The 27,150-nt window shown below is 52.7% G+C and overlaps 1 protein-coding gene across 3 annotated transcripts in view; it reads left to right on the top strand.

The window, feature by feature from the left end:
- The window catches only part of PEBP4 (phosphatidylethanolamine binding protein 4), a 230,017-nt gene extending 206,253 nt beyond the window's left edge, over positions 1 to 23,764 (top strand). For all 3 annotated transcript variants that reach the window (XM_032288524.1, XM_032288523.1, XM_032288522.1), the window contains exons 5-7: positions 10,118 to 10,163; positions 12,387 to 12,500; positions 23,499 to 23,764. In XM_032288524.1, coding sequence (XP_032144415.1) covers positions 10,118 to 10,163; positions 12,387 to 12,500; positions 23,499 to 23,653 — 315 coding nt within the window. In that variant the 3' untranslated portion in view covers positions 23,654 to 23,764. The remainder of the gene's footprint in view (positions 1 to 10,117; positions 10,164 to 12,386; positions 12,501 to 23,498) is intronic.
- Positions 23,765 to 27,150: the final 3,386 nt, after the last annotated feature.

Below are 27,150 nucleotides of genomic sequence, written 5' to 3'. Positions count from 1 at the left end.
TACTCCCCGGCAGCCCCTCATCCTCACCCCCACACCGTCTACTCCCCAGCAGCCACCAAGCCTTTCCCTCCAGAGTCCAGCCAGAAGCTGAGCCCAGTAATGACCCTTCCACTTGGGTGGCGCTGCGGGAGTTTAGAATATTCCATTTCCTAATTGCATCTTCACAACAGCTCCGTGAAGAAACCAGGACAGGTATCGTTATCATCGCCACTTTATAGGTATGGAAACTGAGACGCTGTGAAATTAAATGTCTTGCTCAAAGTCATGTAGCTAATTGGTAATGACATTGGACTGAAGCCCAGCCGCCCTGTAGGAGAATGGCTGTGTTAGACGCTGAGTTGCTCATTGACTGAGGCTGCTTTAACTGGATGGCTCCATTTCCCTTGTTCTTGTGGCTGCCAGAAATCAGACCACAAAGCAGGGCAGCAAGCCTTTGCTCTCCAAGGTGGGGGTAGAAGGGCTCCTGTACCTTAGCGGGTAATTTTCTGTAGGGCCGGGATCTGAGTGAGCGAAGTCAGGTAAAGACCCTGGCGACATGCCCACACGCCTCGGGCACTCCTGAGAGGTGGTTCCCCTTTCTTTGCCTGATGACCATGACATAAACATTCAATTATTGGCCCATAAGGAGGCTGGGGCAGGTGGAAAGCTAAATGGCCCATTCTTTTTATTTATTTGCGTTTTTTTTTTTTTTTTTTTTGAGATGGAGTCTCGCTCTATCGACCAGGCTGGTGCAATCTGGCCTCACTGGAACCTCTGCCTTCCAGATTCAGGTGATTCTTCTGCCTCAACCTCCTACCTCCTGAGTAGCTGGGACTACAGGCACCTGCCACCACACCTGGCTAATTTTTGTATTTTTAATAGAAATGGAGCTTTGCCAAGTTGGCCAAGCTGGTCTCGAACTCCTGAACTTAGATGATCTGCCCATCTTGGCCTTCCGAAGTGCTGCAGTTACAGGCATGAGCCATCGTGCCCGGCCTTTGTTTGCTTTTCAGCTTTGCATTTTCATGCCGTGGTTGGGTACAACATTGGCACCCACAGTGACAACCACAGTGGTATTTAAAATTACATAAGGTATTTGCCATGAATTATGTTTAAGAAGACAAGAACTAGTGTTCTAATAAGATGGCTATCCAAAATAGGTAAGAGAAAAGGAGTCGGGAGCTAAAAGTGTAAGATTCAAGATATCAGGGAAATGTTTTTATGAGCAGTACCCATTTCCCACCATGAGTTCAGATAAATGAGGCATCCCGGCAACCTGAGGTGGATATCAAAAGCTACTTTTGTTCTCCGTGTCTAGAAAGGGCAATCTTTAAAGTGACACCAGTGCGTAGTAATCATATTTAGCAACAAACTCCTGATATTTGCTTTCAACTTCGTATTTCCTGTCTACTTTTTCAATATTTGAGACAGAGTCTCACTCTGTCACCCAGGCTGGAACACAGCGGTGCAACCTAATAGCTCACTACAGCCTCGAACTCCCAGCTCAAGCGATCCTTGCACCTCTACCTCCCGAGTAGCCAGGACTACAGGAACACACCACCTCATCTGGTTCATTTTTTCATATTTTGTAGAAATAGGGTCTCACTACGCTGTCCAGGCTGGTCTGGAACTCCTGGCCCCAAGCAATCCTCCTGCCTCAGCCTCCCAAGCTGCTGGGATTACGGGCATGAGCCACTGCACCCCCAGTCTTACCTACTTCTAGGAACAGGCTTAACAAGACCATATATTGTGTTCTTTACTTCTTTCCTTCTTCTTAACCCCACCCCTGAGCCCCATACAGAGAATGAGTGACCCATGACAGGCAAAGGTCAAAAGGAGGTAGTTCCACAATTTCCCGTGACTCAGCCTGCTCTCTGAGTGTCATACACTGAAAGTAACTTGGGCAAGTTTCCCCAAGCAGGAGGTCCCCAAGGGCAGACAGGGGAGTCCCAGCCAGTGCAGGGCCCAGAGGGACCAGGGGCTCAAAGCTGGCATATGTGTGACAAGAAGCTTTGGAACCAAAATGCAAAGAAAGGAAGGATATTCTCAGGACAGTTGTCTGTGTGATAGGATCCAGGGAATACTTTTTCTTTCTAGTGCTTTTCTGTGTCTTACAATTTTTCTACGAGGAGCATGTAGTCCTTTTATGACCTAAAACAAAAAGTTACTGTTTGTAAAAGGGAAGTGTTTGGGCTTAGGAGTCCCAGTCATACCTGCTCTAGGTGAGGCCACCGGTGCCAAAATTCAGCACCCTCCTGCTGTGGCCTGCCACGTGAGCAATGTCCCCTAGCTGGGGCCCACCCATATCCTTTCCTGACAGGGAAGGCAGCTCAGCCGGCCAGCTCTGATTGCCCTCCTGGGACACAGTTGCTGATCATTTGGAAAAGAGAAAAAGCCTTGCCTGGGATCTGTGGACCCAGGGTTTAGGTTGCCAAGAGCTTTGATTCTCAGAAATCAGAGGCACTGCCTGCCATTCCAGTCTTAGCCCCAGCCCGCATTCCCAGCCTTATCTTGAGATTCTTGCAGACACACATGCTGATTCTGGCTTCAACAGACAGCCAAGTCATTTGAAATCTCATATCTCACGCACACATTTATGCATTTCTTGGGCAGCTTTCTCAGCCTAAGCTGCCCTTCCCCTCCTTTATCTTGTCTATTGGAGAACTGAAAAACTCCTCTACATCCTTCAAGGTCCCCAATCTAGCCTCCTTTCGATAACTTTCTCTAATGGCTACCCCCAAGCAGTTGTCTCTTCCTTCATTTGTGCTCCCCCAGGATGGCCTCTAGGCCTCAATTATTTAGGCCTATAATTGTTATTTGTGAGTTGTCTGTTCTATTAGATCAGGGGCTCCTTGATACCATGACCTGTGTCTTAATTATGTTTCCGTCTCCAACACAGGGCCTCTCATTCATTCATCTGTCTACCCATCTCCCCACCTACCATTCATCAGGGCCAGCTTTATGCTAGATACTATCACACACACACAGCTGCAAGATGGTGTGACATTTTTGGCAACCGCATGTCTTAGAACAAAGGGCCTGGAGAGCCTGTACATTTCAAGCCTCAGACGATCTGGGCCTTGGGAAATCTCACCTCTTAACCCAGTGTCATGGAGGATGGTGACACTCTGGGTGAAGTTCCTCCCATCCTGGATAAACTCCCTTCTCCAAGAAGCAAATCATTCTCCCTCAACCACATATTGACACGTGGCTTAGGCAGCTTTCTCAGCTTAAGCTGCCCTTCCCCTCCCTTATCTTGTCCACTGGAGAACTGAAAAGCTCCTACACATCCTTCAAGGCCTCAAAATCTAGCCTGCTTTCAATAACACCCACCCCACTTTGGCATCTGGAGATCCAGAGAAGCAGCCAATTCCAGATTTGAAAGAAAACCAGGAATCAAAACCCAGGAGTCCCATTGCCAGTCTGTGCCAAGATACCAGGATCTGCCATGTACCCATTGGCATCTTTTAAGATGATATTCACCAAGCTATCCCCACTGCCCATGCAGGTGCCAGGAAAAGGCCCATCAGGTCTTTGTTACGAACATTTCTGGAGGGAAACTGGTGCACAAAATAACTGGCCATCGCACACTCTGGAGTCTAGAAGTACTCAGCTTCCAGGAGAGCTCAGATCTGCGCCTCCTTCTTCCACTTCCCACGAGCTTCATTCCACCCAGCTCAGTGGCCATCCCTCCTCTCCCCAGCCCCAGGGCAAAAGAGCAGGCTGTAGGGCTAATTGACTGGAAGCCTCTCCCTGGCAGCAGGCAGCAGTCTCTGGAGCTGGGTCTTCTCCAGGCTGGCGTTAGGCAGCCCCTGGGGACCTCAGAGCCTGGGAGTTGTCAGTGCCTTCCGCTCACTTACCCTTTGTTAATTGCAGAATACACAGATTGCTGGGTAGTGCTTTCCAGTCCTTTGCCTTTTCCTGGATCCTTTGCCACTTGGCAGCCTGCAGGCAGCTGTGCAAAACAGCAAGGAGCTTTCTTGTTTGGTGCCAGTGTTGGGGAGCTTGGAATTCTGTTTCCATTTTCCCTTTTTTTCTCATTTCTTCCTCCCCACCCCCAAGTGCTCTGTTTTGCTAATTCTCCCTCCACTCTCCCTTATCTCCATGACACCTTTCTACGCCTCACCTTTCAGGTTAGGGATTGTTCTGATGCGTGTCCTCCCATCCCCACCCTCCCCCATTCCCCCATCACCACCTTCACCTTTCACCCAGAGATCAAAAAGTGAAACTTACCACTCTGATGGGAGTTTGCGCCCAGGCAGGAGAAGATTGAATCTTCCTGTGCAAATAGGAAGATGTGGGTAAAGAGATTAAATCATCTCCCTCGCTGGAGGATATGTGGGTCTGACCCTTTGCTCTGAGGGACCTCTAGCCTGAGTCTCTGGGGCCTTCACAAACACCCAGGTGAGTGGGCCGTTGCCTACAGATAATTGAATAAGGAAGCTGGGCTAGCATCCCTGCTGGGACCAGCAGTGAGCCAGACCCCTTCCCCACACGCCGGCCCTCACACACCAAATCCAGCCAAAGAGCCTTTACCTAAGGGGGTCCCCAGGTGAGGGAGGGGTGTCGCTGGACCCTCAAGTCTATGAAAGGCTGCAGAAAATGCAGCTCTCTGTCCCTATGGGGACACCCAAAGGATAGCGTTTGTTAAGCAGGAATGACTGAAGTTGTAAGGGCTGGACACTGGGCCAGGGCGCCCATTGACTGTACCCACTGTGTGCAGAGCATCTCATGGTCACAAAGATGGGTAGATTATAGTCCCTGGCCTTGAGGAGCTGAAGCTTCTGTGGTTTCTCTCCAGTCCAATGGGGCTAAAGATATCTGCCCTTCCCCTGCATGGGATGTTGTGAGATCAATCAGTTGGATGGTTGCCTGGAGGATAAGCGCTGAAAGCCTGTTAAAAATACAAGGTACTAGTGGTGGGGATAGACCCCTGGCTTCCAGAACCACGCTCTTTACCTGACCCAGACGGGACAAGTCTGGGAAGATAAACTGCATCATCCCGGACTGAGAATGGGGTTGCCATTACTCTTAGTCAAGCCACAACGTTCCCTGAGTATCTCGCCTGCCACTTCCAGGCTAGCTTGCCAGAGAAGCGGTGGGCTCTGAGGTGGGAGAGAGCTGGAAAGGAAATGCCCTGTTGTAGGAACCCAGAAGCACCTCCAAAGTGTCTGCAGTGTTCAGCTGCTTCTCTGCAATTAGAGTAATTTGCGCCTAGTCCTGTGCCAAGCAGTCATGCACAAACCAGGTACCCTACACTCACACACGTGCACATATACACACGCACATGCACACACGCATGTGCATACACACACACAACGGTGGCCAGCTTCTAGGAAAAAGGAGTGACTACTATTTTTTTTTCTTTTTTTAAATTTTTATTTTATTTAAGTTCTGGGGTCCGTGTGCAGGATGTGCACGTTTCTTACATACATAAACGTGTGCCATGGTGGTTTGCTGTACCTATCAACCCATCACCTAGATATTAAGTCCCACATGCATTAGCTATCTATCCTGATGCTCTCCTTCCCTCTCCCATCCCTGACCAACCCCAGTGTGTGTCTTGTTCCTCTCCCTGTATCCACGTGTTCTCATTGTCCAAAGTGAGAATATGCGATGACTACTATTCTTCTCAGACCCTGAGCATTGGAGGCTCCTTCTAAGGAATTCACCTCCTCCTCCCTTCCCTCACTAGGGGAGTCATGGGTATCTCAGACTCCCCAACTCCAGAGGATGCTGATGAGAAAGAATTGCCTTCCCCAGGCACTCCAGTCCCAGATGCTTAGAAGGGCCCAGAATGTCCTCCAAGGCATCCTACAAATAGCTTGGTGTACCTGGCGTGCTCTCCTGAGAAACCCACCCTGGGCTTTTCAGCGTTCTTGAGGATGCAAAACTGAACTATGTGTCTGTTGCCTGTAATTTCTATAATTACAGTTCACCCTTAAACAATGAGGGGGTATGGGTGCCACCCCCAACAAAGTCAAAAATCCGAGTATAACTTTGGACTCCCCCCAAATTTAACTACTAATAGCCTACTGTTGACTGGAAGCCAATAAAGTAAACAATCAATTAACATGTTTTGTATGTTACATGTATTCTATACTCTACTCTTACAATGAAGTAAGCTAGAGAAAAGAAAATGCCATTAAGAAAATCTTAAGGAAGAGAAAATATATTTCCTATTCATGAAGTAGAAGTGGATCATCATGAAGATATTCATTCTCATCGTTTTCACATTGAGTGGCCTGAGGAGGAGGAATAGGAGGGGTTGGTCTTGCTCTTTTGGGGTGGCAGAGGCAGAAGAGGTGTCGGAGGTGGAAGGGGAGGTGGGAAAGGCGGGCACACTCAGTGTGACTTTTGTTGAAAAATCGTGTTTACAGGTGGACACAAATCAAACGCATGTTGGTCAGGGGTCAACTATATTTTAGTTTTTTTTAACCTTAGCATTTAAACATGTTCCTTTTGAAAATGTCAGCCTGTCTTAGCTATAGGAAGGGAAAGGAGATGTGGTCTCTGTGCTCAGCCCATCTTAAAGAGGCAAGAGCACATCTGGAGTCCGGGCTGGGGGAGGCAGCAAGGCCACAGTGACGAGGCCCACGGTGTGGCGGAGCTCTTAGCAGACCCTGCAGGTTTGGCCATAAACCTCCCCTCACTGGTCAGTCCTGGAGGAGGTAAAATTTCTACCATAGAATCAACACCCGGTGGGGGCCTTCAGAAACGAAATTCTGAAAGGTGAGAAAGCTCAACTTTCAACCTCCTTCTGGGTCTCCTTCCAAAGCCTGTCTCTTCTCAGACCAGCAGCCCTGAGCAGTAGTCAAAACTACAGAATTCTCCCTCTTAGCTCCTGAAACTTCCTTGAATCTCATCCATCCCTGGAGAGTTTCAGCTTTCTAGGGTGATCGCAGACTAGAAGTGACATTCTAATCCATGTATGTGACTTGAGACAGGGTCTCACTCTGTCATCCAGGCTGGAGTGCAGTGGCACCGTCATGGCTCAGGATCAGCTCCCTGGGCTCAGGTGATCTCCCAGCTCAGTCTTCTAAGTAGCTGAGACCACAGGCATGGGCCATCATGCCCAGCTAATTTTTGCATTTTTTTGTAGAGAGATGAGATTTTGCTATGTTGCCTAGGCTGGTCTTAACTCCTTGGCTCAAGCAATCCGCCCACCTCAGCCTCCCAAAGTGCTGAGATTACAGGTGTGACCCGTTGCGCTTGGCCATCATGAAGCTATTTTAGAAGAGCTGTAAATCAGGCGGGAGGTCCCCATTTTCACTGCAGCCCCAGCCCTCCAGAATATCTCCGTATTTTAATAATGGTCTTCAGAAAATTATGCCTCCCATAGAAATGATGGAATTGTCACGATGTCACAGAAAGAGCACAGGACAGCACTGAGGTCAAAGGGCATGAGAACTTGAGTCAGCTGATCTCGAAGGACTTGGGGTCTAAACCCTTTGAATGTTTTGGATTTTTCCCCTCTGGAGCCCAACTTTCTTACTTTTTAGAATTTAGTTTTCTAAGCCCCCTAACAGGTGTTGATTCTATGGTAGAAATTGTAGCCCCTCCAGGACTGACCAATGAAGGAAGGTTTATGGCCAAAGGGAGCTTAGGCAATTCTCAAGACAATCCGAGCAAATCACAGCTGCTGACCCCATGCCGTGTGGGGGCCCCTCTGCCATCAAGTCCTCCCCTATTCTTTCTGCCAGTGAGAACCAGCGCCCATCCATGGGATTAGCTCCAGGGGGGACCTGAACAGTCCATTTGCCATCAGTGTCTCAGTCAAGCACAGGGTCTGCTGGGTGGCTAGGAAGGGTCGGTGGCTTGCCTGAGCGAACCCAATGTAAGGATTTGCAGAGTCTTTGCCTACGCTGGCCCCGATTGATCAGAAAAGCTCCCTAGGGTGAAAGGGTGGGGATAGAGAGCCTTCCCAACCCATCAGGGCTCCAGATCAGCCTTTCTACCCGCTCCAGCTCCACACAAACCAGCTCCCTGACCTGATGAGCCCCGGCCCCCACCCTTACCCACTTCCCGGCCTCACTCTGGGTGGGATACAAGCCTGGGGGAAATTGAAAAAAACAGCCAGCTTAGGTTGCTATTGTTTTCTTTAAACAAACCGCTGGCTGGACTGACTTGGAAAGGAGTAAGGGAAGGCTGAGGAGCTCAGGGCAGACTGGGCTGGGCGGGGCTTCCCTGAGCTTAGTCCCAGACCTCTCCATTTTGCTAGGGTGGCAGAAGAGCTCTGTAGGGACAGTGGCTGCTAGGCATCTGTGAAGGCCTTCCCTCCTCTCCTGGAGCAGATGGGTGTCAAGGAGACGGGCTTCCATTCTCAACCCCCTTATCCTTGTCTCAGGCCACAGCCCTTGGTCGCACCCGGGCCTGGATAATGCCAGGCCCAAAATGTTGGGAGTCGGGGGACTATGCTGAATGGGGAGTGAGGCAGAGCCGGAGTGCACACCACCATACGGGTGGGACTGACATGGAGAGCTACCCAGATTCTCCTGAGCAGAAAACAACAGGATGAGGGAGAGTGGAAGGAGGTTCAAGGAAAGAGACCACAGCCAGGCACGGTGGCTCACGCCTATAATCCCAGCACTTTGGGAGACTGAGGCGGGTTGACTACCTGAGGTCAGGAGTTCAAGACCAGCCTGACCAACAGATGAAATCCCATCTCTACTAAAAATACAAAAATTAGCCAGGTGTTGTGGTGGGCACCTATAATCCCAGCTACCAAGGAGGCTGAGGTAGGAGAATCGCTTCAACTCGGGAGGCGGAGGTTGCAGTGAGCTGAGATCATGCCACTGCACTCCAGCCTGGGTGACAGAGCAAGAATCCAAAAATTAAGAAAGGAAGATAGGAAAGAAGCAAGGAGGGAAGGAGGGAAGGAGGGAAGGAGGGAGGGAGGGAGCGAGGGAGGGAGGAATCTATCTCACCTGCCTCAGGTGAAGAAGAAAAAGAGCAAGGGGCTTGTGGTGGAAAGGTCTATTCTTCCACAGTCTCCTGCCCCTTCTTCCAACCAAATGGGAACTAGGTCTATAGAAACCAGCCTTGGGAGAGGGATATCTGACCAAGAGGCCCCAAGTGTGGACAGTAACAGACAAGCTGCAGTCTGAAGGGAAGGAGATCTAGTGGGTTCTGGACTGGGCGAGTAGGACTTTAGTTCTATAAAAGGTAAACCTCAGGCTAGGGGGTTGGATCTCACCTGCCCCCACATCAACAGGGCCTCCCACCTCTCCCCATCCTCCCAGCATCCCATGAGCCTCTCTTCTAGGCTTGGTGAAAAGGTAGCCAGGGCACAGTTAGGTGTCGGCAGACTCAATTAAGAGCCACGCTAATCACCTTCATTAAGGCTATAAAACCCCACACCTAGGGGCCGCAGGGCTCCCTGGCATGGCCTGGGGGCCCTGAGCCATGGCACAGACCCAGGGGCCCAGCTCCAGTCTCTTTCATCTGAGCATCTCCCAATCCTGCACAAACAGTAATTAGCACCAACCCCCAGGGTCACCTCATTATCCCACAAACACCAAGGAGAAGGGAGGAGGGAGGGAAAGAGAGGAGGGAAACTGAGGCTGTCCCAGTGACCAAAGACACTGCCCCAGGGTTGTGGGCTGAGTTAACTGAAGCTGGGGAGAAGCTGCCGCAGCATCAGGCAGTGTAGCCTCCTCCTGCCTTCCCTTCCCCCACTGGTTGCTCAGAGTCCATTGCCTGATATTCTAAAGGCTCCAAAGGGAGTGGGATCCTCCCTCCAGAGAGGATGGGCTCCTCAGCAAGATCCAGAGAACCATAGATGGAAGCGCCTCCCTTAGATCTGACCAGACCCTGCAGGTGATGTCCAGCGCCCAGTCTCAGGCACTGAGGGGATTGTGTGACAGCCCTTTGGGAAGTGTCCTACAGGGCCTCTCTAGAGGGAAAGTGTCCATCTGCCTCCAGGCCACCCTCAGCAACACCTATGTCTGTCCTCTCTCCCTGGATCCCCTGAGATCCCACTCCAAAACCCCACGCACTGCCCTGTCTCCCAAAAGCAGCCATACATCCTCCTCCTCTCCCACCCTCCTCCCTCAGAGAGAGAAGGAACCCCGCAGAGCCCACGTGGCCTGAAGTGCATCCCAGGTGTAACCCATGTGCTGTCTGTCTCTTCTTTCAGGGCGCTGACCTGAAGAAAGGGAAGATTCAGGGCCAGGAGTTATCAGGTGAGTAAGACCCTAGGGTTGCCTTCCCCCAGCCAAGGCACCAGTGACAATCACAGAAATGAAAACTTCATGGCACTGCTCTGTCGTATGCTAGCGCCAGCCTGAGAGTTTTCTTGGATGCCCTGATTTCATCTCCACAGCTGCCTTTTATGGTCACTGCCACCAGTGTCCCCATTTTAAAGAAGATAATAGTGAGGCACAGACCATCCTGCGCCGTGTGCACGGCTGGGAAGGAATGCAGCCAGCGTCACAGTGCAGGGACCATCTGACTGGAGGCTGCTTGTAAGCCCTGTCCACCCCATCTCCCCTCCAGCTCCCCTCTCTCAGATCCCTGCCCCAGGAGGACGCCCCCAACCTACCTTGAAAGGGATGCTCAGGTAGCGAGCCAGCCTCTGGCACAGGACTGGGCACCAGACCTCACCTTGCAGTTCCAAGAAACAGCTTGGGCTTGGGCACCAAGCAGGCCTGGCTTCAGATCCCAGCACCACCACTCACTGTTGGCCTGGCTTCACCTCTCAGAGCCTCCAGGAAATGGGAAAGTGGAGGAGACGTCATAAGTGAAGGCCTACAGCCCAGGACCTGGCCCAGAGAAGTGGCCTAGCATGTGTGAACCACTTCCCCTCCTCCCCACGCCTCACTCCTCCGCCTTTAGAGGTTCTGAAGAGGGGATTCTCCAGGAAAGCCCTAGTGAGAAGCATTAGTCTCTGTCTCCCTTGAGGATAAATTCCCCATTGCACAGAACCAATGAGTTCTTACTTCAAACTTGTCCGCACAGAACCAACGTCACCAGTTTTGGGCAGTGTGGAGTGTGCCCACCGTGGAGTGCATCCCACAGCCCACATGCCCACCCACCTCACCCACACTGACTTGTCCCATCTGCCCTCCATACCCACACACACGAGGAGACTCCCTGGCACCCACTGTGCTCAGAAGTCTTTCTCAGCACTGGCGGTGTTTAGGAAAAAATGCTAGTCAACTTGCATTTACGCACACACTCACAGGCCCTCCAAATCAGCCTCAGGGCGTTTGCACACTGGCTCTTCATGTGTGCACACCCACCCCGAGTGGAGACCCCAAACACACACGCTCACATGGATCTCTGCACACCCAGCTCTGCTCTCATTCTGAGTGTACACACGCATGTGCACACACACACACACACACACACACACACACACACACACATCTGATCTGTGATCCAAAAATGCAGGGAAAGATGAATAGTCAGGAATTCCCCAGCTGTTGGCATGCTGGGGACCACCAGTGGCCGGAAGTACACAGTGAGAGACTCTTCCAGTGGCTTCAAGCAGCAAGTCATACTTTTGTTTAATGATCAGGAGAGGAAAGAAGGGGAGGTGGTCATAAAGGACCCATACTCCCTCCCACCAACATCCTCATTGCAAATGCTTCTTTCCCACCCACCCAGGAGGATTCTTGGCTCCAGCCTGGCTCTCCTGCTTGGAAAGGAAGCTGGAGAGAGGGAAGGGGAGTGGGAAGGGGTGAAGTACTCTGTGAAAGAGGCCCACCTTGAAAGACCCAGGCCCGGCCAGCAGGAACTTGACTCTTTGCATAGACTTAGAGGAAGAATGAAGGATGTGCCCACCCCATGTTTCCCCCAGAAAAAAAAGCCCAGCCTCCTTCAGGGAGAGGGAAGGAGTGGGAGAGGGGCCTTCTCCCTGGTGCCGCAAGCGCCCAGCTCCTACAGCTCCCATGATCAAACCTTTGAACCCAGTCCCACCCACCCTCATAACCATTTCCAGATCCTCCAGACGCAGCCAAGAAATTGGCTTCTTTGGGGATTGAGTTCATAAGGAAATGCCGAAAAAATAAATAAAAATCCTCTGCCAAACACACTCATGGAGGAAGATGGGCTTCTCTTGAGGCAGGAAGTCCATCAGGATAGACTAAAGCAAAAACAGGACAATGCCCACACCCACTAGCCCGTAAAGGCCTGGGAGCCACGCCAGCACCCGAGGCCTTCAAGCTAGCTCAGGGTGTTTCCTCTCAGACCACCTTCTCCCCACTGTCACCCTCACCAATGCATGTACTTCTTAAATGAAGACACTGAAGGTGAGATCCCATCAAATACAAATCCCAATGGTTTGCACAGGTGAGCTTTGATCTGGGACCCCAGGGAGGTCAGTAGGACCATGGGAAGGGAGAGAGCTCTGCGCTGGGTATTGTGGGATGTGATGCCCACCTCTCTCCTTCTTCTGCCTGTAGCCTACCAGCCTCCCTCCCCGCCAGCACACAGTGGCTTCCATCGCTACCAGTTCTTCGTCTACCTTCAGGAAGGAAAAGTCATCTCTCTCCTTCCCAAGGAAAACAAAACTCGAGGTAAGACCTTCTGATCCTTCCAGCCACCACCAGGGTGAATTCTGGGGTGGAACTTATGCTTCATGCATTTATGGGGAAATTGGGACCTTGACCCCCTTCATTAGCCTTGGGAACTGGGGTCAAAGGCTGGTGTTTCTTGGGAGCCAATTGGAATGAGTGCCCTAAACATGCTGGCATCAGATGCGGTCTCCCTTGAGAAGTAAGTCCTGCAGACCAATGTGGAGGCTCTAGCTGGGTGGGTTGGTACGTAAGGCAGAGTCTCAAAGGTGGTGACTGGAGCCAGGGAGAAGAGTACCCTGAAACTTTGCATGGCATGTACAGGCAGCTGCCCCAGAACTTTGGCAAGTCATTGTACTCTGTAATTGAGTCTGATCTGGGCAAGAGGGCCCTGGAATGCCACCCTGCCGGTCTATCCTCACAGTTTGCTAATTATTGGGTCGGCTATGCCATCTCAGTGATGGGGTGCAGATGTCCCCCACCATCCCCCCTCCACTAGCTTCTCTGAGTAGCCCTCCTTGGCCTCTGGAGCAGACCAACTCCTGTAGCCTCCTAATGGCAAATCCCGCCTGCCTGGCCTCGGTCCTCCCACCACCAGCGCCAGGGAGCAGGAGCCGTGGCTACTTGGCCCCTGCAACATGCGCAGTGACTCACCTGAACCCGTGTGAGCCGTGCCCCCGACTCCCCCACCTGCCATCTGAGCCTTAGACTTCTCTTCCAGCAAACGGGAAATAAAGCCACCCCTATGCACTATATCACCTCTCCAATGTTAGGGAAAGGGGGACAATAGAGGCTGCACCAATGCCATCTGAGAGTGCAAGGAGCACGTCCCCCGGGCTGGCAGGAAGGCGAGTGGGTAGGTGGGTGTCGTCAGCCGTTTCCTCTCACCCAGTGACCTTGGCCAAACATCCACCCACTGGGAAGCCGGCACAGGTATTGCTACAACCAGGATGCCCGAGGCCCCAGAGGAGAGGAACACGGAGCTTAGAAAGGCACATGTTGAGCGACGGGGCCCTTCAGATGTGCCAAGCAGGGCCCACCAATCACAGAAGGCTCTAGGTCACCCTGGCAGGGGAGTTGGTGCAAACTTTCCACAGGTGAACCTTCCCCAGGTGCCCTCAGTGCCTTGCCAATCTGCAAATCTGTTTAAACGGCTTTGCCAAAGACACACTTTTAAGTTTAGATGCAGAGAGAAGGAAACAAAATATGTATCTTGCCCAGACCAAGAAAAAATGTCTCTAGCACCCTGGGTACTGGTCTATGTCATGGCCTCAGCCTATGACATTCCCCCACCCGTGGCGTTCTCATAAAATGAGGCAATGCCTCTGAGCCCCACCGTAAGACTCCGGGGTCACCATGCCTATGCCCAGGACTGGAGCCTCTTGCGGGGGCAAGTGCTTTCTGAAGACAGGATGGAGGGAAGGACAGGGCATCAGGAGATGCCATGAGGAGGGACGGAAAGGGTAGAAGAGAGCTGCAGATGCAAAGATACTTCCCTACTCTGCACACTGGGGGATCCTGAGGCTTGACCGCCGCCTGTCCTCCAGAAAACACAGTGGCCTGAGGGACCAGCCAAAGCCTGACCCACCCTCCCAGGATGTTGATGATCAAGCAAGGAAGGGGAAAGGCATGCGCTGGGCCTGAAACCCTTGTTTAGTCTTGTATACTTCTCCACCCCACGCCTTGACCCACCGTTCATCCATGGGGAACTTAGGAACTGGACTTGCATCTGGATGGAGTTGAAAATGGCCCTCCCAGAAGAAAGCCCCAGCCACGGTCCCAATCCTGCCACGTGATGCCTTCCATGTGCCCAGCACTGTGCTGGGAACTTCAGAGAAGACACAGTCAAGGGCACCAGGAATTTTCCCTGCCCTCAAGCGGCTTACAGTCTACTTTGGAAACAATTAAACAACAATGCAGAGCAGGTTGTAATTAAACACTTAATTGCGTGATTCTAACTGTAAAGACAGTTGGAGATCTGTGGACGCAGGGACAGAGCTCTTCCCTTCCTGTCATCTTCTTCCCTCCAGAACACTGTACCCTCTCCGGCCAGAGAGGGTACAAAGGTGTTTTATTATAGAGTGAGGTAATCTGGACTCTCCTCTCTCTAGCTAGTGATTTCTCTTTGAGGTCAATCAATGAACCTCACTAGGCCTCGGTTTCCTCATCTAGAAAATGAGGGGTTGGCTCCAAGTGTTCTACAAATTTCTACGGCCCCGAGGCCACAGGGAGGAGGTTGGAGCAGGGCTGGGCCCTAGAGAAGGAGGAGATCTGAATCCCTGAGTGAAGGAAGAGGAGCTCTGGGCTGGAGAAACCACGGATGCAGATTATTTTTTAAGTGAGAAAATGGAGGGGAAGGAAGGAGAAAAAGAGGGTTCTCAAAAGTCCGGCAGAGGAGTGGCTTTTTTGGGTTAACTCCGGGAAGTCATTAGAGATTATTCACCGGAGAAGCAACACTCAGAAGTCACTCTTTGGAGATGATGAACTTGGAGGGGCAGGCAGAAGTGACCCTGACGAGAGAGGACCCTGACGAGTCGAGACACGAGGCAGTGAGGTGTGGATGAACCTGGGGCAATCGCAAAAGCAGAAACCCCAGGTCCTTGCACAACATTGAAACGCTGAGGGCCTGGTGCTCTCTGAAGCACCTGGACAGTGCCTGGGGACTCATGGAGCCCAGGGCTGGACTGGTGCTCAGGAGGCCAGAGCTTGGGGTCCTGCCAGTGAACACAGGCCCCAGGACTTGCCTTGATCTAGATTTCTCTCCATGGGAGGGAGTCCGTGGAGGAAGCGGGGTGTCAGGGGTTGGGGAAGCAGTGTGGTTTAACCAGCTGCTTGTGTCCCCTGCGTGAACAGGAAGGAACAGCTTCTACAGACTCGAGGGGAAAAGTCACCCTACAGAAGCCAGGTAGAGGAGCAGCTATGGCAGACGGGCCACCGAACCCCATCCTGTTCAGGCCTCTTCCCTCCCTGGATCTTGCGGGTGAATGACAGGCTTAGGGTGGAGAAGGGGGCTTGCGGTGATCCTAATAGAGCCGGCCATGACGATGTAGACAGGTGCGGGGATGGTATTGTTCAGAATTCTCACCAGGATTCCACAGGACAACGTACATGTGGTCAGCAAAGGAGGAGATCTTGAAGTCCCAACTCTGACTGTGTGACCTTGGCCGAGCGACCTCCCATCCCTGGGCCTCAGTGTCGACCTCATCAAGATAAGGGATTGGACTAGCTGATCTGCAATTGAATGACCTGAAATTGATTTGCTCCCAGCTTCCCCAGCTCTCGTCACCTCCCTGTTCTGCCCGATAAATGGGACCAGCTGATGAGTCTCGACTCTGCCGTCCAGCCCCGACATTTCCTAGTAGAAGTCTTCCATCAGATACCAGGAGGTCAGGAACACAGCAAGAGCCCTGGAGGGGCTAAGAGCTACCCGCTTCTAGCTGATGAAACCCTGCCCTGCCACCCCTCCTCCTACCGTTCACACCTCCTTCCTCTCTGGCCACTTTCTGAACCACGCTTGGCATAACTCAGTTATGCCCTCTGCATTCACTCAGCCGATGCCAGATGCCTAGTGTGTGCAAGGCGCTGTTTCAGGTGCTGTGAGAAGTCACCATGTGATGGTGTCCCTGCTGTCATGCATGTGTGAAGTCACCCTGGTGTAGCTCTGTGGATAGGTGGTGCTCGCTGAGTCAGGGGAGATATTCAAACAGCACGAGCATAACTGGTCCCCAGTGCAGGAGGAGCAGGGAGACCCCTGAAACCTAAATAGCCTTAAGTGGTGGCTCTGACAAGGGCCGTCTGGCCTGACATCACAGGGCAGCTGTGTGACGCTTGTCCCAAAGGCCACACTTTGCCTTTCCAGATTTGCAGGCGGCATTATCTCAGGCCTGTGATATGCTGGGCCTTCTCCCTCTGATTCCAAGTGAACTCCCCTCTGAGGGGGACATCTTCCCTCCCAGGTAGCTTTCATTTGCATCCCGTACAGTTGCCCCTCCGTGTGGGATACTGCCAGAACACCCCTGAACCACTTCTTTGCTCACGTCCTGCCCACCACTGCCCACCTGGGCACCTCACTCTCCCCTTCCCAGACCTGCAATGCTTTGTCCACCTTCCAAGCACCAGTCCCGGCCGCTGGCCCTCCACCACACCGTCTAGAACAACCCGACAGGGCTGTTCCGCTAAGCCAGGCCTCCCCCACCTGCTGTTGGCTTCTCTAGTCTCTATCGTCTTCTCCACTCACACAGCATTTGTTGTGCCTCCCCAGACGTTGGCTTTGATCTCTTTTGTGTTCCTAAATCACTTTCCACTTGCAGCGGGTGGTCCCTCCCTTCCACCATGAGACTATGAGTATTCCTTGAGAGAAGTCCTCACCTCAGTCTTCCTTCCCTTCTCCCACCTCCCTGTGCCCAGCCCACTGTGGGCTTCCTGTCAATTAGTGTGTCTGTGTGTGGGACACACCCACGTATGCACATCCACAAGCCATTCACACACATGGTTCTGCGTGTTCTCACACCCCCATGTTTACAAACACGGGTCAGCTCCCCTCAGCACCGGAGAAGGCTGCCACCCCTGTGAGCACCGTGCCCACAAGTGACAGTCTCTGCACTGATCCACATCCTCCCTGTGGCAACCCAGGGCAGATGGGGCTCCCTATCCACCAGCCTCTCCACCAGCCGCCCTTCCCCTCCCTGGCCTTCCCCTTGCCAATGATGTCAAGGGGGCAGGACAGTGGCCATTCCGCCTACCCCAGGACAAATGAGGAAAGCGAAGCCTGGAACAGTGAGTGGCATGATTGACTGAGGGCACCCACAGTTAACAGCCATTCCACTTGCTCCTGACTTCCCAGAAGGGCTCTTTGCACCTGCCACCACCTTGCCTACATCCCTGCTCTCCTGACCCAGACCACTAGACTTATGGGCTCCAGCAGGGGTACAGACAGGGCACAATTGCACCCTGCTGTCCCGGACCTCCTTGGCCAGCAGCAGCTGCCCAGAATGGGCCATGCACACGCCCTTTCCCTGGCTGTGGCCGAGCCTCAGACTCCTGGGGACCTGTGGTCTGTGCCACACCACACCTCAGCCACCTCACCCAGAGGTGTCACAAGCCAGTCTCACACTCCTCTTGCAAGCTAGCAGGGGAAATCCCCTCTCTGCCCCACCAGAGGACATGCCACCTCTTGCTCCAGAAGCCACTCCAAGGCCAAGAGCCAAGGATGGTGCAAACGGGCTGGGAACTAACGGGCAAGAGAGGCTCAGGTCACCACCTCCTGGGCAGCCTCGGGGGCCTTCAGAGGGGACACTTTCTCATTGCAAAACAGGAGTCCTGGGCCAGGCAGCCACAAGCCTGGCCAGCACCACAGCCACCCAAATTCAGCAGCTCAGAGGTGGAGCCACCCACCCACGGGGGTCAGAGAGGAGAGACGGGCAGGGACTTGCCACGCAGGGGCTGAAGTCTTGCTCGTGGCATCTGAAGGCCTGCAGGGCTCGGTGGGTGAGAATGAAGGGTATCCTGGAGCCAAGAGCAGCAGAGCCCCATGCAGCTTCAAGGATAGGAGGTATTGCCGCAGAGGGATGAGGCTAGGGGGAAATCCACCAGCGTGGTAGCAGAGCACAGCAACACATCGTGTCAGGAAGCATGGAGGGAAGAGGCCTGAGAGGAAAGGGGCCCCTGCCTGGAGAGAAGCCCCCGCCCTCAGACTGCCTCCCACCAGCACACACACAGACAGACACAAACACAGCCCACCCCCGTGACCTCCCGTGGTGGTTCACCTGGCCCAGCCCCAGCATCCCCCAGGGTCCAGCCCCAATCACTGTGTGGGCTTGTGGCAGGAGGCGCTCCTCCTCGGAAGGCCCCACCCACCTGGCCAAGCGGGTAGAACTGGGGGCCTGGTAGCCGCCCAGCTGGGGCCATCCCCGGCAACACTCAGACAGGCGCCCAGGCTGGGAACCGCCTGAAATCTCCTTGGGCCCCAGGCAGATCCCCTCAAGAAGCAGGTCCCAGTCCAGCCAGATGCCAGTCATCTCGAGCAACACAGAACACATCGTGGGGAAACCACAGAGAAGCCCCCAGATTCTACCCAAAACCCCAGCCAACTGTCACCACTACCAAATATTGGAATTTATCACTGGGGGCTAAACTGGCAGTTTGGAGTCTCCCATCCTCCTGATCCCTTTCCTGCCCCACCCCCAGCTGCAGAAGGGAGAAGGAGGCCTAGGGAATGCACTGGCTGGATAATGAGAACCCGCTTCCCCTCTTCAGCCCTCCTCGGTCCTCTCTCCAGAGGAGATGCAGGTCACCCCTCAGAGCCCCCGAACTCCCCTGGCATCCCCATCCTCTCCTGCCAAAGTCAAAGTGCCCCCCACTACCCCAAAGTACCCCCCATTACCCCAAAGTGCCCCCCACTACCCCAAAGCCTCTGGAGCCGGCAGGACCAGCCACTCAGCAAATCTCCTCCCAGAGTAATTGGATGTGATGGAACGAGGGCTTTTCAGGTCCTGAGTGGAAGTCTCTGGATGTCATTTAATGGCACAAAAAATAAAAGGCTCAGGCCTCCCGCCTACCACCGCCAGGACATCATTAATCTCGGCAGAAAGGTATCAGCGCTTCTATCAATGCGGCCAGTCCCGCGACGAGCCAGACAAATTACAGACCTGAGCTGGGCTCTCTGCGGGGCAGTTATTAGGCTGGAGTTGGGTTTTTACTTTTTTCTTCAGGGCCACCGTCCCCCGGCAAGAAGCAGTGGTGCCCTTGGGTAAGGGTAGAGGCAGGGAGGCTGGGGAGGAGGGTGCTTGCCTTGGGTAGATATGGGCCACCAGCTGAAGGGACAGGGCTGTTCCAAGCCGGATCCAGTGGCCCCTGTCCTTGCCGAGACTGCCTTGGGACAAGAGGCTGCTACAGCTCCAGCCTCAAGGACTCAGCAACCCACTCCCTGTTCTCCAGCTCACCAGAATAGGGGCCCATGGGATAATGGAGCTGGGGTGGGGGGACAGCTCCCTCTCTCAGCCTCCCTACCCCACTTCCCAGGCTAAGAGGGAAATACATTAGCACCCACTGCGGACCAAGTGACAGGTCAGTCCCTTGGCTACAGTACGGTCACCCAGGAAGTGTTATCCTCTACTGCTGGGAAGTCTTAAGAGTGGGCCTGGCCAGGTGCAGTGGCTCATACCTGTAATCCCAGCACTTTGGGAATCCCAGACAGGAGGATCACTTGGTCAGGAGTTCAAGACCAACCTGGGCAACACAGGGAGAACTTGTCTCTACAAATATATTTTTTTAATTAGCCAGGTGCAGTAGCACAAAACTGTGGTTCCAGCTACTCGGGAGGCTGAGGCGAGAGAATCAATCACCTGAGCCTGGGAGGTCAAGGCTGTAGTGAGCAGTGGTCATGCCACTGCACCCCAGCCTGGGCAAAATAACAAGACCCTGTTCCCAAATTAGAAAAGAAGGGGTCTGCTGAAGGGAAGCCAGGGGTGTCACTAGGGCTGGAGACCTTGTCTGCCAGGGACCCAGACTACAAAGTTCTGCTGCTGGCCAAAGCCCCCCTTCGAAGGACCAGATTGTGATTAGTTCAGTGTTACTTGTATTACATTAGACACTCACCGAGGGCAGGAAGTGAAATAAGGCAGCTCCACTGACCCCGTGCCTGGCAACAGACCAGGGGGATGGCTGCCAGTGCTAAAGGGGTCCTGAACCTGGGGTCTGACCTCACCTAAGAGCTTGCACTTCTAGCAAGGGAGCAGACCTCCCCATTCTACCAATTCCTGCAAGGGGGTTGGGGTTGGCTGGACTCGGCGGGGCACCTCTCAGTTCCTCAGATGCATGCTTAGCCCTAACAAGCCCAATGGAGCCATCCAGATACATGAGACAAACCGCTCCCAAACAGCAGAAAGCCAGCCCAGGGATGGGGGAAGCTAGGGGCAGAGAGAGTGACTGTGAAGACCTGTCCCAGGGCCGTTGCCAAACATTCCTGCCATCATCACAGTTCCTAGGACTAAAACTCTGAGGAGGAGCCCCTTCCCCAGCTGCTGAAGACAGGGGACATCATTCCCCGCTGGAGTCTAGTAGGAGGCCAGGCACACAGTTGTGGCCCAGACACCCCGGTGGCTTTAGATAAGGTTATCCGGCTCCCCGCTTGGCCCCGTCTGGAACATCACTGGTATCTGACATCTCTCGCTGCTAACATCTTTCCTATCAGGACCGACCAGCAAGTAGGAGAATGGGCTGTAGGCAGGGCCACTGGGTCTGGCTATGCAGGTTGAGGATGGCACCCCCTACGGCTGTGCAGGGATCAACCCGTACATCTCATGTGGCAGCCCTGTCCTGAGATGCCCAGGCCTCTGTGTCCCAGCCACAGGGCAGTTGGCTCGTGAGACAGGCATCAGACAGCTTCCTCTTCCCTCCTCCCTTCAGCCAAGGCCTGCCACCACAGAGGCCTCTGTAGTGCCCGCACTGCCCCTGCCCTCATCCCAGGAAAAGCCTGGCCTGGGTGCATCCAGACAGCTGCTGTCTGAAGAGACAACAGCACTGCCCTCTTCCTGCCTGGCCTCGGACGCTCTGCCTCTCAGGGACAGCGGTGCCGTTCAGGAAGGGGCTTTCCTCTGAGCCGTGACCACGGAAGCCGCAGCTTCCTAGCTCCCCAGCTCTCCCCACACACCCCAAAGGCCTGACTCACCCCCTCTGCCTTCTAGAACTTGCCCTCTGTGGCAGGAAACGGGGGGTGTAAGGAGTCGCAGCCGAGCCAGGATAGGAGGCAGCGGGAGGTTGGGTTTCAGGAGCTGCCCGGGGAGCCCGAGAATCACAGGGCTGTCGACTTGGGGCTGGAAAGAAGCCACGAGGCCCCCAGGGCACCGCAGGCTCAGAGGCTTCCAAACTAGCGAGAGGAGCCAGCCCTTGCTCTGGACTCAGGGGATTTCTTCCCCGAAGCTTGCCCTAGCCTCGTGAGGGTTTCAGTTTCCTTCCTGCCATGCAGGTTCCTTTCTGCATTATGGTGGGGAAGGCCCCTGGTCCCAGTTCCTGCCACACACCAGTTCACCCATAAGTTCTTATTACCCTGGCAAGCATGCACACACACACACCAGCATACGTACATATGCACACACATGTGTGTGCACACACTCTTTTCCAGGATCATAATACCAAAATCCCTTTCCTCCCCTGGGGTGCAGAGGCTCACACACAGACCATCTGAAAGGACACTCGTCACCTGACAACGAGCCTCCTAGGAGAACCCGGCTGCAGTCAATACACCTCCAGCGGGAGGGGCTTTCTCAGCATCTTGGCCACCCTTTCTCCAAAAGAATTCCTGGAGCCCCTTGTTTTCCAGCCCCTCTGAGCCCCATCTGAGCATGCAGCCACTGTGTCAGACAGGATTTGAGAGAGCCTGCAAAGGCCTTTCCTCCCTCCCTACCCCTATGAAGCTTCCTTGCCAGTACCCACCTGTACCTCAGTCATCCCATCTGTGATCTGGGGATGAGAACAGTCCTCCCTTTTTAGGATTGGTGTGAGGATTAAGTGATTTACGAGTCAAGCTCTTAGAGCAGTATCAGCACATAAGAAGCACGGAAATTGAGGTGTTATTGCTATTATTATTATTTGCATTATTGTTATTGTTATTTTGGGTTTTGGATTAAAAATTATCCTTTCCTTAAGAACATATTTGCAATGCCAGCAGCCTCTGGGAGAGAAGGATGCTTCAGTGGGCTTGATATCTTCATCGCTATGAAAAGGGTGGCAGGTGCTAGCCGATGAGACAGGTAGGTGGGAGAGTTGGTGGCCCGTGCGTCTCAGGTGAGGCTCTGAGAGGAAATCTAGGATGCCAGCCCCCTGCCCTATTCTGTTGCGGTATCGGAGATGACTGGTCTCCATTAATCCACTTAATATCCACACTGCCTCGCTCTGCTCTGGACAGGGTCTTCCCCAAGCACCCTCTCTGCCCAGGGAGGTTGCTGGATTCAGCAAAAAAACAAACAAAAAAAAAAAAAAACAAAACAACAAAAAAGTAGGATTTGAAATAAAATTCAGTAAAATTTGAATTCCAGATAAACAATGAAAAGAAAAAATCCGTACAAGTATGCTCCGTGCAGAATGTGGGACACGCTCACAGCAACAAACGATTTGCTGTTTATCTGAGATTCAAATTGAACTACATCCTGCCTTTTCCTGGCAAGCATCTGCCCAGGGTGCCTGACACCCAGGGTTTGGAAAACAGGAATGTGGGAATGTGCCTCTGACCACTTCCCTCAGCCTCACTCCACACCCCGGGCTGTGCCCTCCGCACCTTGCCACGAGGCCTGTTCACACTCGCTCCGGGGAGATGTACCTCGTGCCCCCCTGTACACACTTGTGCTTTCTCCCCCTGAAAAGGAGCCCCTCTGACCTGGGCACTGTCTGGGTTTCTGCAGGCCCAGCTCTGCCACCAGGGTCCAGGTTCTGCTCCTCTGCCTTTGCCACGGGGAAGGCACTCTGGTGCATGCCATGTCCTGGGACAGAGAGGAGGAGGTGGTTGGGGTTTGAGGGAGAAGATTGAAAGAACAGCACAGATACTTCCGCCAATCTCAGCCCCAGCAGCAGGGGTGAGCAGGTGTGAAGGAAGGCAGCAGTAAAGCCTCCGTCTTGGGGTCAGGAGAGCATGCAGGGAGAGGGTGTGAGTGGAGGAAGTGGGCAGCCCTCGTGATTGGGCTTCCTTTCTGCCCAGGAGTGAGAACGCAGAGTTTTGCTAAACAGAGGTGCTGGGGAAGGGAACTCAGGCATCCTTGACTCGGTCTGGGCTCAGTCCCCACCATTCTCTGGGGAGCAGGCAGCTTTGCTGCTGTTCAGAGGCTCTGCTGACATGCAGGGGCTGCCTCTGTGGCAGGAGCCAGAAGCTCCCCCAGCCACTATGCCACATGGCCATCATGTCACCTGCTGCCTCTCCTCCCCTAAACCGGTCTCCCTCTCAGGCCGCTGCCAGCTTTCAAGTCCGTGACTCCCTCTCCCTGCCTCCCTGTTGTCTGTTTGTCCTTCCAGGCTCTTGGAAAATGGACAGATTTCTGAACCGCTTCCGCCTGGGCGAACCTGAAGCAAGCAGCCAGTTCATGACCCAGAACTACCAGGACTCGTCAACCCTCCAGGCTCCCAGAGGAGGGGCCAGCGAGCCTAAGCACAAACGCAAGCGGGGATAGCTGCCTGCTAAACAGCACGCTTCGCTGTCCAGGTGTGTGTCACACTGCCCACCACCGACAGTGTGGGTACGGAACCCCTTCTCTTCCAAATTAAAAAAAAATCATCCAGGGCTTGGTGCTTTGCTTCCTAACTTGTGTTCCTTTGAAACCAACAAGAGGAAGAAACAGCCAATATCCAGCACTGGGGACTGAGGTTTTTCTGTAAATGCAAGTGGTTGGGTGGGAAGTGGGGGTAATAGACAGGCAGGACATAGTGATCCCAATGCCCAAACTGTCACTGAGTCACTGTGGGAACTCAGGGAAACCTCTTACCCTCTCCAAAGTTCTGCTCCCTTGGCTGTGACACGGAGGTAGGAAGAAGTGGGAGAGGGTGGTTGGTTAATCACCATGGCCTTTCCAGCTCTGACATTCGACAATATTCCTTTCTGCCCAGGAGTGAGAACGCAGAGTTTTGCTAAACAGAGGTGCTGGGGAAGGGAACTCAGGCATCCTTGACTCGGTCTGGGCTCAGTCCCCACCATTCTCTGGGGAGCAGGCAGCTTTGCTGCTGTTCCTTGGGCTGGCATTAAATGGGAAATCATTAAATGATTTCCCATTTAACGATTCCCATAGGTAGATTGGACCACACGTGGTGGCTCATGACTATAATCCTGGTGCTTATGGAGGCCAAGGCCAGAGGATCACTTGAAGCCAAGAGTTCAAGACCAGCCTGGGCAGCATAGGGAGATCCTGTTTCTACAAAAATAAGAATAAAAAATTGGCCAGATATGATGGTGATGCCTATAGCCCCAGCTACTCAGGAGGCTGGCACAGGAGAATCACCTGGGCCCAGGAGTTTCAGACTGCAGTGATCTCTGCACTCCAGCCTGGGCAACCATGCAAGACCTCATCTCTAAACAATTAATAAAAGAAAAATAGATTGGAGGGACAGATGGCATAATCAGATGTATGCTTTTTAAAAGCTGTGAATTAACTCCTTGGTATCTGCAAAGAACGAACTTTCGGCATCTAACTTGCCTGGACTTTCTCTGCAGGCCTCTTGACTTCCCCACCCAAGGACCCGTGGGAGACCCCTCTCTGCTACAGTCTCATTCCCAGCCTAAAGTTCGGGAGGCCTCTCGCCTCCCCACCACTCCAGTCCTCTCAGCACCCCCCAATACCCCCTTTAGTTTGGTTTCCCTCCAAGAGTTAATAACTGGGGGCACTCCTTGGCTAGCAAGTAGCGATGTTGGTAATTCATGTGTGCAGAGTGCTTGGAGGTCCCCAGATGAAAAGAGCAGGCTTCGTCTGGGAACAGGGTTATTACCATCTCAGAGTCCTGCCCCTCATTAGCTGGAAGGCAGAGGGCCCTAGATAACCCCTCCTCAGCCCAGCTGAGCACACTTTTGACTAGTGGAACAATTTTAGTGGTGGGGATCTGAAGAATACCATGGGGCTGGAGGTTGAGTTTGTAAATGAGAGAATTGAATCATGCCCCTTCATTAATAGATTCAGCTCTCTGCCCAGGAAATGGGCACCAAATTTTGGTGCTCCAGAGGGCATTTAATGCCAGCCCAAGGCAAAAGGAATCCTGGACAGTAGAAATTGTGGAGCCTCCCCACTTCCTTCTACCCCATTAGGCAAGCCTGCAAACAGACCTAAAATAAGAAGCAAAGGGAAGTATCCATCTGCAGTGCCATGGAAGGCAGCCCCACAAGGTACTTTCTGGGTCCCCTGCTCCCTGAGACCTTCCCCCCACAGCCCCCACCCTAACAGGCTCAGAATGTAATTGGCAGCTCCAGTTGGTGCCCAGGGCCAGGATAAATAGAAGGTCAGCTTCCTAGAGCAGCCCCAAATCGAGACACATCCTCCCCTCTTCTGCTTTTAATTCATTGTGGCTAGCCTGTTTATTTTGGGTGAGGAAAAAAAATCGGATGTTTATCCTTCGAGGAAATTATCGGCTTGCTTGCTTTCCTTCTCCCAACCCCCTCCTTCCTTTTGACTTGATGTTTTGGGCTTTGAATTCAGCTGCTGGAGAGACCCCCACCCTCCTAGCCCCAAAATGTGAAAAAAGAATAAAGCTGGCCCAGGCTCTAGGTTGAAGCCAGCCCTGATCAGGCGATCCCTGGAAACCACAGAGAAGGAGGTCCCAGTTGTGGAGAGAGGAAACCTGGAGGCCATGGGGACCTTGGGGAAAATCCAGGCTTTGACGGTGCTTTCTGCCTTCAGAACCCTTTGGGTCTCTCATTCCTTTTCTTTGCACCACCTTCTTCAGGAAGGAAAAGGATGGACATTTAAATTGCTTTGAGATTTCTAATGAAGCAGCTAAGAAAAATATAAGGGAGCATTCGCGACCCTTTACAAGGGTAAAGAGAATAGACATTATTATCATCATTGTAATCAGATGCATTTATTGAACACTTTTTGCATACCAGGTACTGCACAAAATGTCTAATGTGCGGTATCTCACTGAATGCATCCCCCTGCTACTTCAACGCCTTCTGGGGACCTTCATACATGTTCTCTCATTTGATTGTCACAACATCCTAATAAAGTGGGTGTTATTCTTATTTTAGAGATGAGGAAACTGACAGTCCCATCAGTTAAGTTATTATGGAGCAGGGGCCCCTGTTCCATAACTAGTCATGGTGGAATCTGGTGTTAACTAAAGCCTCCTCAGGTGTAGTATTTAGAGGTAAACTGTACTCTAATTTTACTCCCTGGGCTATATAAGATAAAAGCCAGATCAGGATCTGGAGTGGGCCAGAGAGAGAGGGCAAGAAATTCCAGAAGAAATTAAGGGGACTCTTCTCCAAGTGTCTTTCTTTACTCCAAGTTAAGCCAACCTGGACCATGTGTGATTTGTGGGGACGGCCAGGGTTCCTGGATACTCAAGGCAACAGCTGGCCCAGCCCAAGGCCATTACCATCCCTCCCCACCTGCCCAAGGTCACTACCCCAACAGTTTACCATCCTTAATGCATTTAATTTCCCCCTCCCTCCCCATCATTCCTGTGTGATAACTGCTCTTAGGTAAGGAAGAAAGGTAGAAAAGAAGGAAGAGCCACCTAGGAAGGCTCCAGGTTGATGATGATGGTGATGATGATGGTGATTGGTGATGATGCTGATGATGGTGATGGTGATGGTGATGATGGTAATGATGATGATCATGGTGATGGTCATGGTGATGATGGTCATGGTGATGGTCATGGTGATGATCATGGTGATGGTGATGGTGGTGACCATGGTGACGGTGATGATGATGATGATGATCATGGTGATGGTGATGATGATGATCATGGTAATGGTGATGATGATGATCATGGTGATGGTGATGGTGATGGTGATGATGGTGATGATAAGTGATAGTGATGGTGACCATGATGGTGATGGTGATGATGATCATGGTGATGGCAATGATAAGGTGATGGTGATGATGATGATGATGGTGGTAATGATCATGGTGATGGTGATGGTGATGGTGATGATAATGATGCTGATGATGGTGATGATGCTGAT

This window comes from Sapajus apella, unplaced genomic scaffold (genome assembly GCF_009761245.1).
Source record: "Sapajus apella isolate SASKATOON/1434 unplaced genomic scaffold, GSC_monkey_1.0 scaffold21, whole genome shotgun sequence".
Taxonomy (NCBI): domain Eukaryota; kingdom Metazoa; phylum Chordata; class Mammalia; order Primates; family Cebidae; genus Sapajus; species Sapajus apella.
Note: the sequence above shows the minus strand (reverse complement) of the source record. Positions and strands in the feature narration are given on the sequence as shown.